General features: G+C 44.7%; 1 protein-coding gene across 2 annotated transcripts in view; it reads left to right on the top strand.

Moving 5' to 3' along the window:
- The window catches only part of llgl1 (LLGL scribble cell polarity complex component 1), a 123381-nt gene that overhangs the window by 103363 nt on the left and 7793 nt on the right, over nt 1–12225 (top strand). For both annotated transcript variants that reach the window (XM_061905203.1, XM_061905202.1), the window contains exons 17-18: nt 3797–4110; nt 4180–4371. In XM_061905203.1, coding sequence (XP_061761187.1) covers nt 3797–4110; nt 4180–4371 — 506 coding nt within the window. The remainder of the gene's footprint in view (nt 1–3796; nt 4111–4179; nt 4372–12225) is intronic.

Raw genomic sequence — 12225 nt, 5'->3', positions numbered from 1 at the left:
CCCACAATGTCCAAAACGCGCCCAGCAAAGTCCCACGGGAAGGCGGGGAGATAAGTGAAAAGTCGGCAAAAATCCCCAAAATGTTCAAAATACCTACCAAGGTTCGAGTGCCACAAGTCCCGCCGCCGGCCGGGATGCCCACAGTGTCCAAAACGCGCCCAGCAAAGTCCCACGTGAAGGCAGGGAGAAAAGTGAAAAGTCGGCAAAAGTCCCCAAAATGTTCAAAATACTTGCCCAGGTTTGATAGCCACAAGTCCCGCCGCCGGCCTGGATGCCCAAAATGTCCAAAATGCGCCCAGCAAAGTCCCAAGTGAAGGCGGGGAGGAAAGTGAAAAGTCGGCAAAAGTCCCAAAAACATTGAAAATACCTACCCAGGTTTGATAGCCACACGTCCCGTCGCTGGCCAGGATGCCCAAAATGTCCAAAACGCGCCCATCAAAGTCCCACGTGAAGGCGGGGAGGAAAGTTAGAAACGTCGGCAAAAGTCCCCAAAATGTTCAAAATACTTGCCCAGGTTTGATAGCCACAAGTTCCGCCGCCGGCCGGGATGCCCACAATGTCCAAAACGCGAACAGCAAAGTCCCACGTGAAGGCGGGGAGATAAGTGAAAAGTCGGCAAAAATCCCCAAAATGTTCAAAATACCTACCAAGGTTCGAGTGCCACAAGTCCCGCCGCCGGCCGGGATGCCCACAATGTCCAAAACGCGCCCAGCAAAGTCCCACGGGAAGGCGGGGAGGAAAGTGAAAAGTCGGCAAAAGTCCCCAAAATGTTTAAAATACTTGCCCAGGTTGGAGTGCCACAAGTCCCGCCGCCAGCCGGGATGCCCACAATGTCCAAAATGTGCCCAGCAAAGTCCCACGTGAAGGCGGGGAGGAAAGTGAAAAGTCGGCAAAAGTCCCCAAAATGTTTAAAATACCTACCCAGGTTGGAGTGCCACAAGTCCCGCCGCCAGCCGGGATGCCCAAAATGTCCAAAATGTGCCCAGCAAAGTCCCACGTGAAGGCGGGGAGATAAGTGAAAAGTCGGCAAAAGTCCCCAAAATGTTTAAAATACTTGCCCAGGTTCGAGTGCCACAAGTCCCGCCGCCGGCTGGGATGCCCAAAATGTCCAAAATGTGCCCAGCAAAGTCCCACGTAAAGGCAGGGAGGAAAGTGAAAAGTCGGCAAAAGTCCCAAAAATGTTCAAAATACTTGCCCAGGTTTGATAGCCACAAGTCCCGCCGCCAGCCGGGATGCCCAAAATGTCCAAAATGTGCCCAGCAAAGTCCCACGTGAAGGCGGGGAGATAAGTGACAATCGTCGTCAAAAGTCCCCAAAATGTTCAAAATACCTACCTAGGTTCGAGTGCCACAAGTCCCGTCGCTGGCCAGGATGCCCAAAATGTCCAAAACGCGCCCATCAAAGTCCCACGTGAAGGCGGGGAGAAAAGTTAGAAACGTCGGCAAAAGTCCCCAAAATGTTCAAAATACTTGCCCAGGTTTGATAGCCACAAGTCCCGCCGCCGGCCGGGATGCCCACAATGTTCAAAATGTGCCCAGCAAAGTCCCACGTGAAGGCGGGGAGATAAGTGACAATCGTCGTCAAAAGTCCCCAAAATGTTCAAAATACCTACCTAGGTTTGAGTGCCACAAGTCCCGTCGCTGGCCAGGATGCCCAAAATGTCCAAAACGCGCCCATCAAAGTCCCACGTGAAGGCGGGGAGAAAAGTGAGAAACGTCGGCAAAAGTCCCAAAAACGTTGAAAATACCTACCCAGGTTTGAGTGCCAAAAGTCCCGCCGCCGGCCAGGATGCCCAAAATGTCCAAAACGTGCCCAGCAAAGTCCCACGTGAAGGCGGGGAGGAAAGTGAAAGGTTGGCAAACGTCCCCAAAATGTTCAAAATACTTGCCCAGGTTCGAGTGCCACAAGTCCCGCCGCCGGCCGGGATGCCCACAATGTCCAAAACGCGCCCAGCAAAGTCCCACGGGAAGGCGGGGAGATAAGTGAAAAGTCGGCAAAAATCCCCAAAATGTTCAAAATACCTACCAAGGTTCGAGTGCCACAAGTCCCGCCGCCGGCCGGGATGCCCACAGTGTCCAAAACGCGCCCAGCAAAGTCCCACGTGAAGTCGGGGAGGTAAGTGAAAAGTCGGCAAAGTCTCCAAAATGTTCAAAATACTTGCCCAGGTTTGAGTGCCACAAGTCCCGCCGCTGGCCGGGTTGCCCACAATGTCCAAAATGTGCCCAGCAAAGTCCCACGTGAAGGCGGGGAGAAAAGTGAAAAGTCGGCAAAAGTCCCCAAAATGTTCAAAATATTTGTCCAGGTTTGATAGCCACAAGTCCCGCCGCCGGCTGGGATGCCCAAAATGTCCAAAATGTGCCCAGCAAAGTCCCAAGGGAAGGCGGGGAGAAAAGTGAGAAACGTCGGCAAAAGTCCCCAAAATGTTTAAAATACCTACCCAGGTTTGAGTGCCACAAGTTCCGCCGCCGGCGTGGATGCCCAAAATGTCCAAAACGCGCCCAGCAAAGTCCCACGTGAAGGCGGGGAGAAAAATGAGAAACGTCGGCAAAAGTCCCCAAAATGTTCAAAATACCTACCCAGGTTGGAGTGCTACAAGTCCCGCCAGAAAAATTTGTTTTCAGCACAACCCCGTTCAAGATTAGACAAACAAGCAGGTATACAGAACAGGAACGCTGATGGGTCGCCACGAGGCGCCCCATTAAAGGTAGGAAAAAAGGTAAAACGCTGGGGAAGAAGATGAGTAAAAAATACAATCTAGACTGGGCTCCTAAGGGGGCCCAGTCTGGGGTGGTAAAAAACCTCCCATGCCATGCACACATAAACATGTTACATATAATCACGACAACTCGCATCAGGGGGGGAGGGTTGGGGCACTGGAGGCCGACTGCTGCTATGAAGCGCTGCCAGCCGTCCATCATCCCGAAGGGGAATCGAGCGGTGGTGAAGGCGTGGGGTGCGGGAAGGATCATGTGTGTGTGTGTGTGTGTGTGTGTGTATATGCCCATTGTCTTGGGTGTGTTGATGTAGTGTCCATAGGCCTGGGGCCGTTCTGCATGCAAGCAAAAGTTCGACTCCAAGTGTTGTCAGGGAGGGAGGGAGGTCAAAAGCGTCCATCGTTGATGTGTCCTCTGGGATGATTTCAGGGATTCAAGGGAGGCCATTCAAGGGAGTCAAATGGTAGATTAGGATTTTTGTTTTTTCCGCGGGCAAACATTTCAATGGCTTGTCCGTTCTATTTGTCCTTGCTGGCCCTCATATCCAATTTTTCCCTTTAAACCAGCTTTTCCATGATGTGATCCATCGTGCGATTCAGTTCAGAAATCACCCCAATCTGTGATACCACAGTCCGGCCCAAACCTTTCATTGCGATGAACAGCCTTTGGGCTCCTTGAGTGGCTGCCATCGTCTTACGAATTTGAGGACACACCAGAGCAATGCCCAGCCCAATCATCACGGTTCCAAATAAGTAGATGTCTTCCACGTCCTCGATGGAAAGGACTGAGAGGCACATGATTCTCCGTTTATCCCAGGAATCTCTCATGGTTCCATCAGGGCAGCCAGGCTCCCCAGAACCTCGAAAAGATTTAGTCAATTGAGTCGAGAGTCCAGCTGATCAATTCCATGCCTGATGTTTAGATTTGGAGGATTGTGCAAAGAAAGAGTCTGCAAAAAAGTGTAGACAAGACAAAACAAAAAGAGCGAGCAGGGAAAAGAAGGGAGGCGGGAAAAATGCGACCGGCCTCACCAGAGGCAAGACAGAAAAGCAACAAGTCACTTTTGTGCGTGTCTGTCCCAGGAACACACCACGGACCCACGCTCTGGGCAGGCACCAACTCGGGCAGCGTGTACGCCTACGCTCTGGAGGTGCCCGGCGTGGGTTCCGGGCGCGGCCCTGAGCGAGGAGTTGGCGGCGAGGGCAGCGCAGGCGTGGAGGCGGTCCTGGGCAAAGAGATTCAACTGATGCACCGAGCCCCCGTGGTGTCCATCTGCGTGCTGGACGGACACGCTAAACCACTACCGGACCCTTATGAGGCCTCACAGGACCTGGCGAGCGCTCCCGATATGTCCAGTGCTCATTCTGTCCTCATTGCCTCGGAGGAACAACTCAAGGTGAGGTCCAAGAATCATAAACCTCCACCTGCAAATGTATCTTCTCCCTCATTTTCTCTCTCTCTTTAGGTGTTCTCTCTCCCTAAGGTGAGCGCCAAGACCAAGTTCAAGCTGACGGCTCACGAGGGCTGTCGGGTGAGGAAGGTGGCTCTGGCGGTCTTCAGCTCCACGGCCCAGGAGGACTACAGCGAGCACACCTTGGTGTGTCTCACCAACATGGGCGACATGCACCTCTTCAACATACCTGGCCTCAGGCCGCAGGTAGGGCGCTCACCTGGAAAATCATACTTCTAATTAGAGATGTCCGATAATGGCTTTTTTGACGATATCCAACTCTTAATTACCGATGCCGATATATTCAGTCTTGGAATGAACACATTATTATGCCTAATTTTGTTGTGATGCCCCCGCTGGACGCATCAAACAATGTAACAAGGTTTTCCAAAATAAATCAACTCAAGGGATGGAAAAAAATGCCAACATGGCACTACCATATTTATTATTGAAGTCGCAAAGTGCATTATTTTATTTTTAAGCATGCCTCAAAACAACAGCTACAAAATCAACGAAGGCACACTGTCAGGTTCAAACACTGCTGACATCTATTAAACAAGACAAGAAGCAAAGAATCAAACAGAGACATCATTCAATTTAGACTCAATATTGAGACATCCAATCAGACATTGGAAAGTTCTCTAGCCGTCTAAGAAGTGTTGTATCCCAAATAGCTGCAATCAGACATTGCAATCGGACATTGGAAAGTTATCTGGCCGTCTGAGAAGTGTTGTATCCTAAATAGCTGCAATCGAACATTGGAAAGTTATCTTGCCGTCTGAGAAGTGCTGTATCCCAAATAGCTGCAATTGGACATCGGAAAGTTCTCTAGCCTTCTAAGATGTGTTGTATCCCAAATAGCTGCAATCGGACATTGCAATCGGACATTGGAAAGTTATCTTGCCGTCTGAGAAGTGTTGTATCCCAAATAGCTGCAATTGGACATCGGAAAGTTCTCTAGCCTTCTAAGATGTGTTGTATCCCAAATAGCTGCAATCGGACATTGGAAAGTTCTCTTGTCTGAGAAGTTTTGTATCCCAAATAGCTTTAATCGGACATCGGAAGGTTATTTTCCCGTCTGAGAAGTGTAGTATCCTGAATAGCTGCAATCGGACATTGCAATTGAACATTGGAAAGTTATCTTGCCGTCTGAGAAGTGTTGTATCCCAAATAGCTGCAATTGGACATCGGAAAGTTCTCTAGCCTTCTAAGATGTGTTGTATCCCAAATAGCTGCAATCGGACATTGCAAAGTGCTCTTGTCTAAGAAGTTTTGTATCCCAAATAGCTGTAATCGGACATTGGAATGTTCTCTTGTCTGAGAAGTTTTGTATCTCAAATAGCTGCAATCGGACATTGGAAAGTTCTCTTGCGGCCCGAGAAGTGTTGTATCCCAAATAGCTGCAATTGGACATCGGAAAGTTCTCTAGCCTTCTAAGATGTGTTGTATCCCAAATAGCTGCAATCGGACATTGGAAATTTCTCTTGTCTGAGAAGTTTTGTATCCCAAATAGCTGTAATCGGACATCGGAAAGTTATCTTGCCGTCTGAGAAGTGTAGTATCCTAATTAGCTGCAATCGGACATTGGAAAGTTCTCTGGCCGTGTGAGAAGTGTAGTATCCCAGATAGCTGTAATGGCTTTCTCTTAAGGTGTTCATGTGTGATTTCCACAAGCGTCCATACATGTAGAAAAAGGAGAAACACGGGCATGTCTGGATGACTGTCACCATCTTGAACTCAAACTTGTAGTACAAACTTCACCCCTATACAATGTTCTACCCTAATACCCAACCGTGCAATATTACCCTTCGAGTGCAATACGTCCGATCCGACACTGATAGTTTTTACTTTTATTACTCTTGTTTTGTTCTGTATATTGTGCAGTATTTATTTTATTTCAAACATGCCTCAAAACAACAGCTACAAAAACGACGACGGCACACTGTCAGGTTCAAACACTGCTGACATCTATTAAACAAGACAAGAAGCAAAGAATCAAACAGAGACAGAAGTTAATTTGGACTCCATATTCAGGAGAGTCGCCTGCACACTGTACCCTGGTACAGTATCTCAGCACGCTCTGCCAAAACATTGCATGCCTCCTTCTTTTATTGTGGACCGTCCCAGACCACATGGCCACAGCTGCTTCCAAAGCACAAAGGTCGTAAACAGTTCACAGAACCGGTCAGCTCAAAACAGAGCTCGTAAAACAGTTCGAAAAGAGGTCCACAAAATAGTTCAAAAAGAGTTTGTAAAATATTTCAAAAAGAGGTTGTCTGGAAATTGGGCAGATCCTGTCTCCTCTACGTTTTGTAGTCCTTGGGTTAGAACGATATATTTCTGTTGATTACCATACATGAAAGAAAACGGAAAACCCTTCATGTTGGTATCCCCCTAACACAGTGGAGTTTTACGGGCCTTCGTCTTGGTAGTTCTCAAAGACAGCTTTTGTCGTCTTCGCTCAATGTAACAAAGTTTTTGTGAACACACAGCTTCAATCCAGAGTATACAACCTTGAGACCTCCAAATTCGGGGGTTTAGTGGTAGCGGGGGGTGTGTATTGTAGCGTCCCAAAAGAGTTAGTGCTACAAGGGTTTCTGGGTATTTATTCTGTTGTGTTTATGTTGTGTTACGGTACGGATGTTCTCCCGAAATGTGTTTGTCATTCTTGTTTGGTGTGGGTTCACAGTGTGGCGCATATTTGTAACAGTGTTAAAGTTGTTTATACGGCCACCCTCAGTGTGACCTGTATGGCTGTTGACCAGATAAAGTCGTATATATTAAGTGACTGGGCCGGCACGCTGTTTGTAAGGAGGAAAATCGGACGTGACGACAGGCTGTAGAGCACGCTAAAGGCGGGCCTTCAATAATGTTGTCTGGGTGGAAATCGGGAGAATGGTTGCCCCGGGAGATTTTCGGGAGGGCACTGAAATTCGGGAGTCTCCCGGTAATATCGGGAGGTTGAAACCGATACCAATAACTTCCGATATTACCGTATTTTTCGGAGTGTAAGTCGCACCGGCCAAAAATGCATAATAAAGAAGGAAAAAAACATATATAAGTCGCATTTTGGGGGGAAATTTATTCGATAAAACCCAACAGCAAGAATAGACATTTGAAAGGCAATTTAAAATAAAAAAAAGAATAGTGAACAACAGGCTGAATAAGTGTAGGTTATATGAGGCATATATTCTATGTCTTGAAAAGTAGCTCGCCTGCAGAAAAAGTGTGGGCACCCCTGCACTACGACATCCTCGGTAGGCCTATTGCATTTTTTTCTTTGTAAAATGCAAGTTACGTGTTAAAATTGTGCTGTTTCAGGGGTCGAGCACTAATTTGATTGAGTTAATTTCAATAGGAAAGGATTTGAGAAGTGTTTTGCGTTTAAAAACTCAGTTAGAGGACCAATTAAGCTCGTAAGCTGAGGTACTACTGTACAAATAAAAGTCATCTAAGTAAAATTAAGGCATTGCCTACATCAGGGGTGCCCACACTTTTTCTGCAGGCGAGCTACTTTTCAAATGACCAACTCGAGGGGATCTACCTCATTTATATATATCATTTATATTTATTTATTTATGAAAGAGACATTTTTGTACACAAGTTAAATGTGTTTAATGATAATACAAGCATGTGTAACACATATAGATGTCTTTCTTTCACAAAGACAAGAATATAAGTTGGTGTATTACCTGATTCTGATGACTTGCATTGATTGGAATCAGACAGTAATGATGATAACGCCCACATTTTCAAATGGAGGAGAAAAAAAGTTGTCCTTTCTGTACAATACCACATGAAAGTGGTTGGTTTTTGGCATCTAATTCATCCAGCTTCCATACACTTTACAAGAAAAACATTGGCGGCAAATTCCGTAGCTTGCTTGATTGACATTCACGGCACCCGAGGGTCTTGTGAGATGACGCTGGCTGCTGCCAGTTCATTATTATGAAAAAATGACAGAGAGGAAGGCGAGAAACACTTTTTATTTCAACAGACTCTCGCGCCGTCCCTTCCGTCAAAACTCTAAAGGCCGACTGCACATTTCCTATCTTCACAATAAAAGCCCTGCTTCATGCTGCCTGCGCTAACAAAATAAGAGTCTCAGAAAGCTGGCGTGCACAAGTGATGTGCACGCCAGCTTTCTGAGGGATCGCTTGTGCACGCCAGTTTTCCGAGACTCTGTATTTAGTTAGCGCAGGCAGCATGAAGCAGGGCTTTTATTGTGAAGATAGGAAATGTGCAGTCGGCCTTTAGAGTTTTGACGGAAGGTACGGCGCGAGAGTCTGTTGAAATAAAAAGTGTTTCTCGCCTTCCTCTCGGTCATATTTTCATAATAATGATCTTGCAGCAGCCAGCGTCATCTCACAAGACCCTCCGGTACCGTGAATGTCATTTAAGTGACGTCTTGGTGAAGATTGATGATCACTCATTTTTAGGTCTATTTTTTTTAAAAGCCTGGCTGGAGATCGACTGACACACCCCCCCGCAGTCGACTGGTAGCTCGCGATCCACGTAATGGGCACCCCTGGTCTATATAGATACTGTAGGTAGGACTAGTTTTAAAATGTATTTTGTTTGTTTTTTATGCCGTCTTGCAGTATTCCTACCGATTTGACAGTACAAACTAAAAGTATACATTCTTAATTTCTCTATTTTCTTCTTTTAGTCAAGGATAAACTCTGCCATTCTGCTGAGTCTTTCAACTTCCAATCATATTGCAAAAATATTCTTAGCAACATTACATATATGATTTATCAAGCACAATTTATTAAAGTAAATGTATTACATTTAATAGCGTTTACTTCTCAGTATGATTGAGTCCTAAGTCCCGTTGTTTATGATTGCGATAAAATAAATGTGTCCATTAGAGAATATCTAAACCTCACATCCAAATGACAGAACTCCTATTAGCTGTGGCCTTGGCCATGAAGTTGAGTTACTGCCATGTCAAGTACAGGCCTACAATCAATAGATGGTGTAAAGAAAATACTTGATTTCCTTTTCAACGCCATTTTTGTTCAGCCCTTCTCAGTTTTTCTAAGTTACCGCCGACGTTGAAATGATCTATTTTAATAGCTACGGCAGTAGCATATAGCACAGGGGTCACCAACCTTTTTGAAAGCAAGAGCTACTTCTTGGGTACTGATTAATGCCAAGGGCTACCAGTTTGATACACACTTAAATAAATTGCCAGAAATAGCCAATTTGCTCAATTTACCTTTAAAAAATATTTTAAAAAATGGGTATTTCTGTCCGTCATTCCGTCGTACATTTTTTTCCCTTTTACGGAAGGTTTTTTTGTTGAGAATAAATGATGAAAAAAACACTTAATTGAACGGTTTAAAAGAGGTGAAAACAGGTAAAAAATGAAAATAAAATTTTGAAACATATATTATCTTCAATTTCGACTCGTTAAAATTCAAAATTCAACCGAAAAAAATGAAGAGAAAAACTAGCTAATTCGAATCTTTTTTTTTAGAAAATTTAAAAAAATAATTTATGCAACATCATTAGTGAAGTGAATTATATTTATATAGCGCTTTTCTCTAGTGACTCAAAGCGCTTTACATAGTGAAACCCAATATCTACGCAGTGTGGGTGGCACTGGGAGCAGGTGGGTAAAGTGTCTTGCCCAAGGACACAACGGCAGTGACTAGGATGGCAGAGGCAGGAATCGAACCTGCAGCCCTCAAGTTGCTGACACGGTCGCTATACCGCCCCAGTAATTTTTCCTGATTAAGATTAATTTTAACATTTTAATGACATGTTTTAAATAGGTTAAAATCCAATCTGCACTTTGTTAGAATATATAACAAATTGGACCAAGCTATATTTCTAACAAAAACAAATCATTATTTCTTCTAGTTTCCAGAACAAACATTTTAAAAGAAATTCAAAAGACTTTGAAATAAGATTTAAATTTGATTTTACAGATTTTCTACATTTGCCAGAATATTTTTTTTAATTTTAATCATAAGTTTGAAGAAATATTTCAAATATTCTTTGTCGAAAAAACAGAAGCTAAAATGAAGCATTAAATTAAAAATGTATTTATTATTCTTTACAATAAAAAAAAAAAATTTACTTGAACATTGATTTAAATTGTCAGGAAAGAAGAGGAAGGAATTTAAAAGGTAAAAAGTGTTTAAAAATCCCAAAATCATTTTAAGGTTGTATTTTTTCTCTAAAATTGTCTTTCTGGAAGTTATAATAAGCAAAGTAAAAAAATAAATGAAGTTATTTAAACAAGTGAAAAACAAGTCTTTAAAATATTTTCTTGGATTTTCAAATTCTATTTGAGTCGTGTCTCTCTTAGAATTAAAAATGTCGAGCAAATCGAGACAAGCTTGCTAGTAAATAAATACAATTAATAAAAAATAGAGGCAGCTCACTGGTAAGTGCCGCTGTGAAAGACTCAAGCCATCGTCTTGCGGGTTCCAGGGACCACCAAGGAAGGACATGTCTTTTGAGCAGGTTTAGACTTCTTATATTTTTCAATAAACAAAAGTCTTTTGCGTGTTGCTTTTCAGCCTTCCCGTTGTCTTCCCGGGTTGCACGCGCTGCTGCTCGTGTTGACATCTCTCTCTCGTTCCTTCCTCGTATGGGTTGCTCTTGCTCCACACCATCACCAGCCCCGTTCTCTCCTCCTCCTCCCCTTTTATACAGCGAGAGGAGATACGTTAATCGTGCACAGGTGCGCGATCCACACACCTGATCTTGTTTGAGGCATCGCTCCCGGCACGCTTCGCCGCTCGCCCGCCATCCCCGCCTCCTCGCCGCCATCTTGGGCCGGGCTCCTGCGTGCTCTGTCGGACCGTCGGCTCCGCCTCTCCACAGCTGCTATTTGAGCTATTTTTAGAACAGGCCAGCGGGCAACTCATCTGGTGCTAAAGGGCGACCTGGTGCCCGCGGGCACCGCGTTGGTGACCCCTGATATAGCATATAGCGGTTAGCATTCCATGACCCACAATGCACTTCTGCCATGACCCTCCCCCGAATTCTTATTGGTTGACGTGTGTGTGACGATTGCTGACATTTTCCTGGTCTCTTCCGCGAATGAGATAAATAATATAATTTGATATTTTACGGTAATGTGTTAATAATTTCACACAAAAGTCGCTCCTGAGTATAAGTCGCACCCCCGGCCAAACTATGAAAAAAACTGCGACTTATAGTCCGAAAAATACGGTACATTTTAAAGAATTTATCGGCCGATGACATCTCTACTTCTAATGGCATTTTTTGTGGTTAATGAGGGGGAAAAAAAGGGTAAAAAAAGGAGTCTGGTGGGAATTGACAAGATTTTCGGGTTCCGATTCTGCTTCAAGATTTGGTTCCTTCATGTTCTCTTGTCGATTCTTGATTGGAATAAAAAGAGAACAAAGGGTGTATTAGTAATAGTATTAGAGGTGGAATCTTTAGGCACCTCACTATTTGATTACCTTTCAGGAACTACGATTCAATTAAAAATCAATTATCGATGCATCTATAATTGATGTACAGTGGTGGTCAAAAGTGTGGATACACTTGTAAAGAAGATGATGTCATGGCTGTCGGGAGTTTCCAATCATTTTTACAACTTACAAGTCGCGCTGCGTCAATCTTTTAGTGATCGGACGTCGCTACTCACGTTACGTGATGATGTCATGCCACGCGGAAGGACAGATGAGGTAACCCTTCGGGGAAAAATGGCGAGCGATTCTAAGGATTTGGATAAGATGGGAACCGGTTCTGAACAATTTTCAATTCCCATCCATGCAGTGTGCAGTGTGTCTCCCATAACAATGTGACCTCGGACTACGTTAAGGTAACGTGTGGAGTTCCCCAGGGTTCGGTCCTTGGCCCTGCACTCTTCAGCATCTACATGCTGCCGCTAGGTGACATCATACGCAAATACGGTGTTAGCTTTCACTGTTATGCTGATGACACCCAACTCTACATGCCCCTAAAGCTGACCAACACGCCGGATTGTAGTCAGCTGGAGGCGTGTCTTAATGAAATTAAACAATGGATGTCCGCTAACTTTTTGCAACTCAACGCCAAAAAAACGGAAATGCT

Source organism: Nerophis ophidion, linkage group LG07 (assembly GCF_033978795.1).
Source record: "Nerophis ophidion isolate RoL-2023_Sa linkage group LG07, RoL_Noph_v1.0, whole genome shotgun sequence".
NCBI classification, from domain to species: domain Eukaryota; kingdom Metazoa; phylum Chordata; class Actinopteri; order Syngnathiformes; family Syngnathidae; genus Nerophis; species Nerophis ophidion.
The sequence above is the reverse complement of the archived record's forward strand: the minus strand, read 5'-3'. Positions and strand labels throughout refer to the sequence as shown.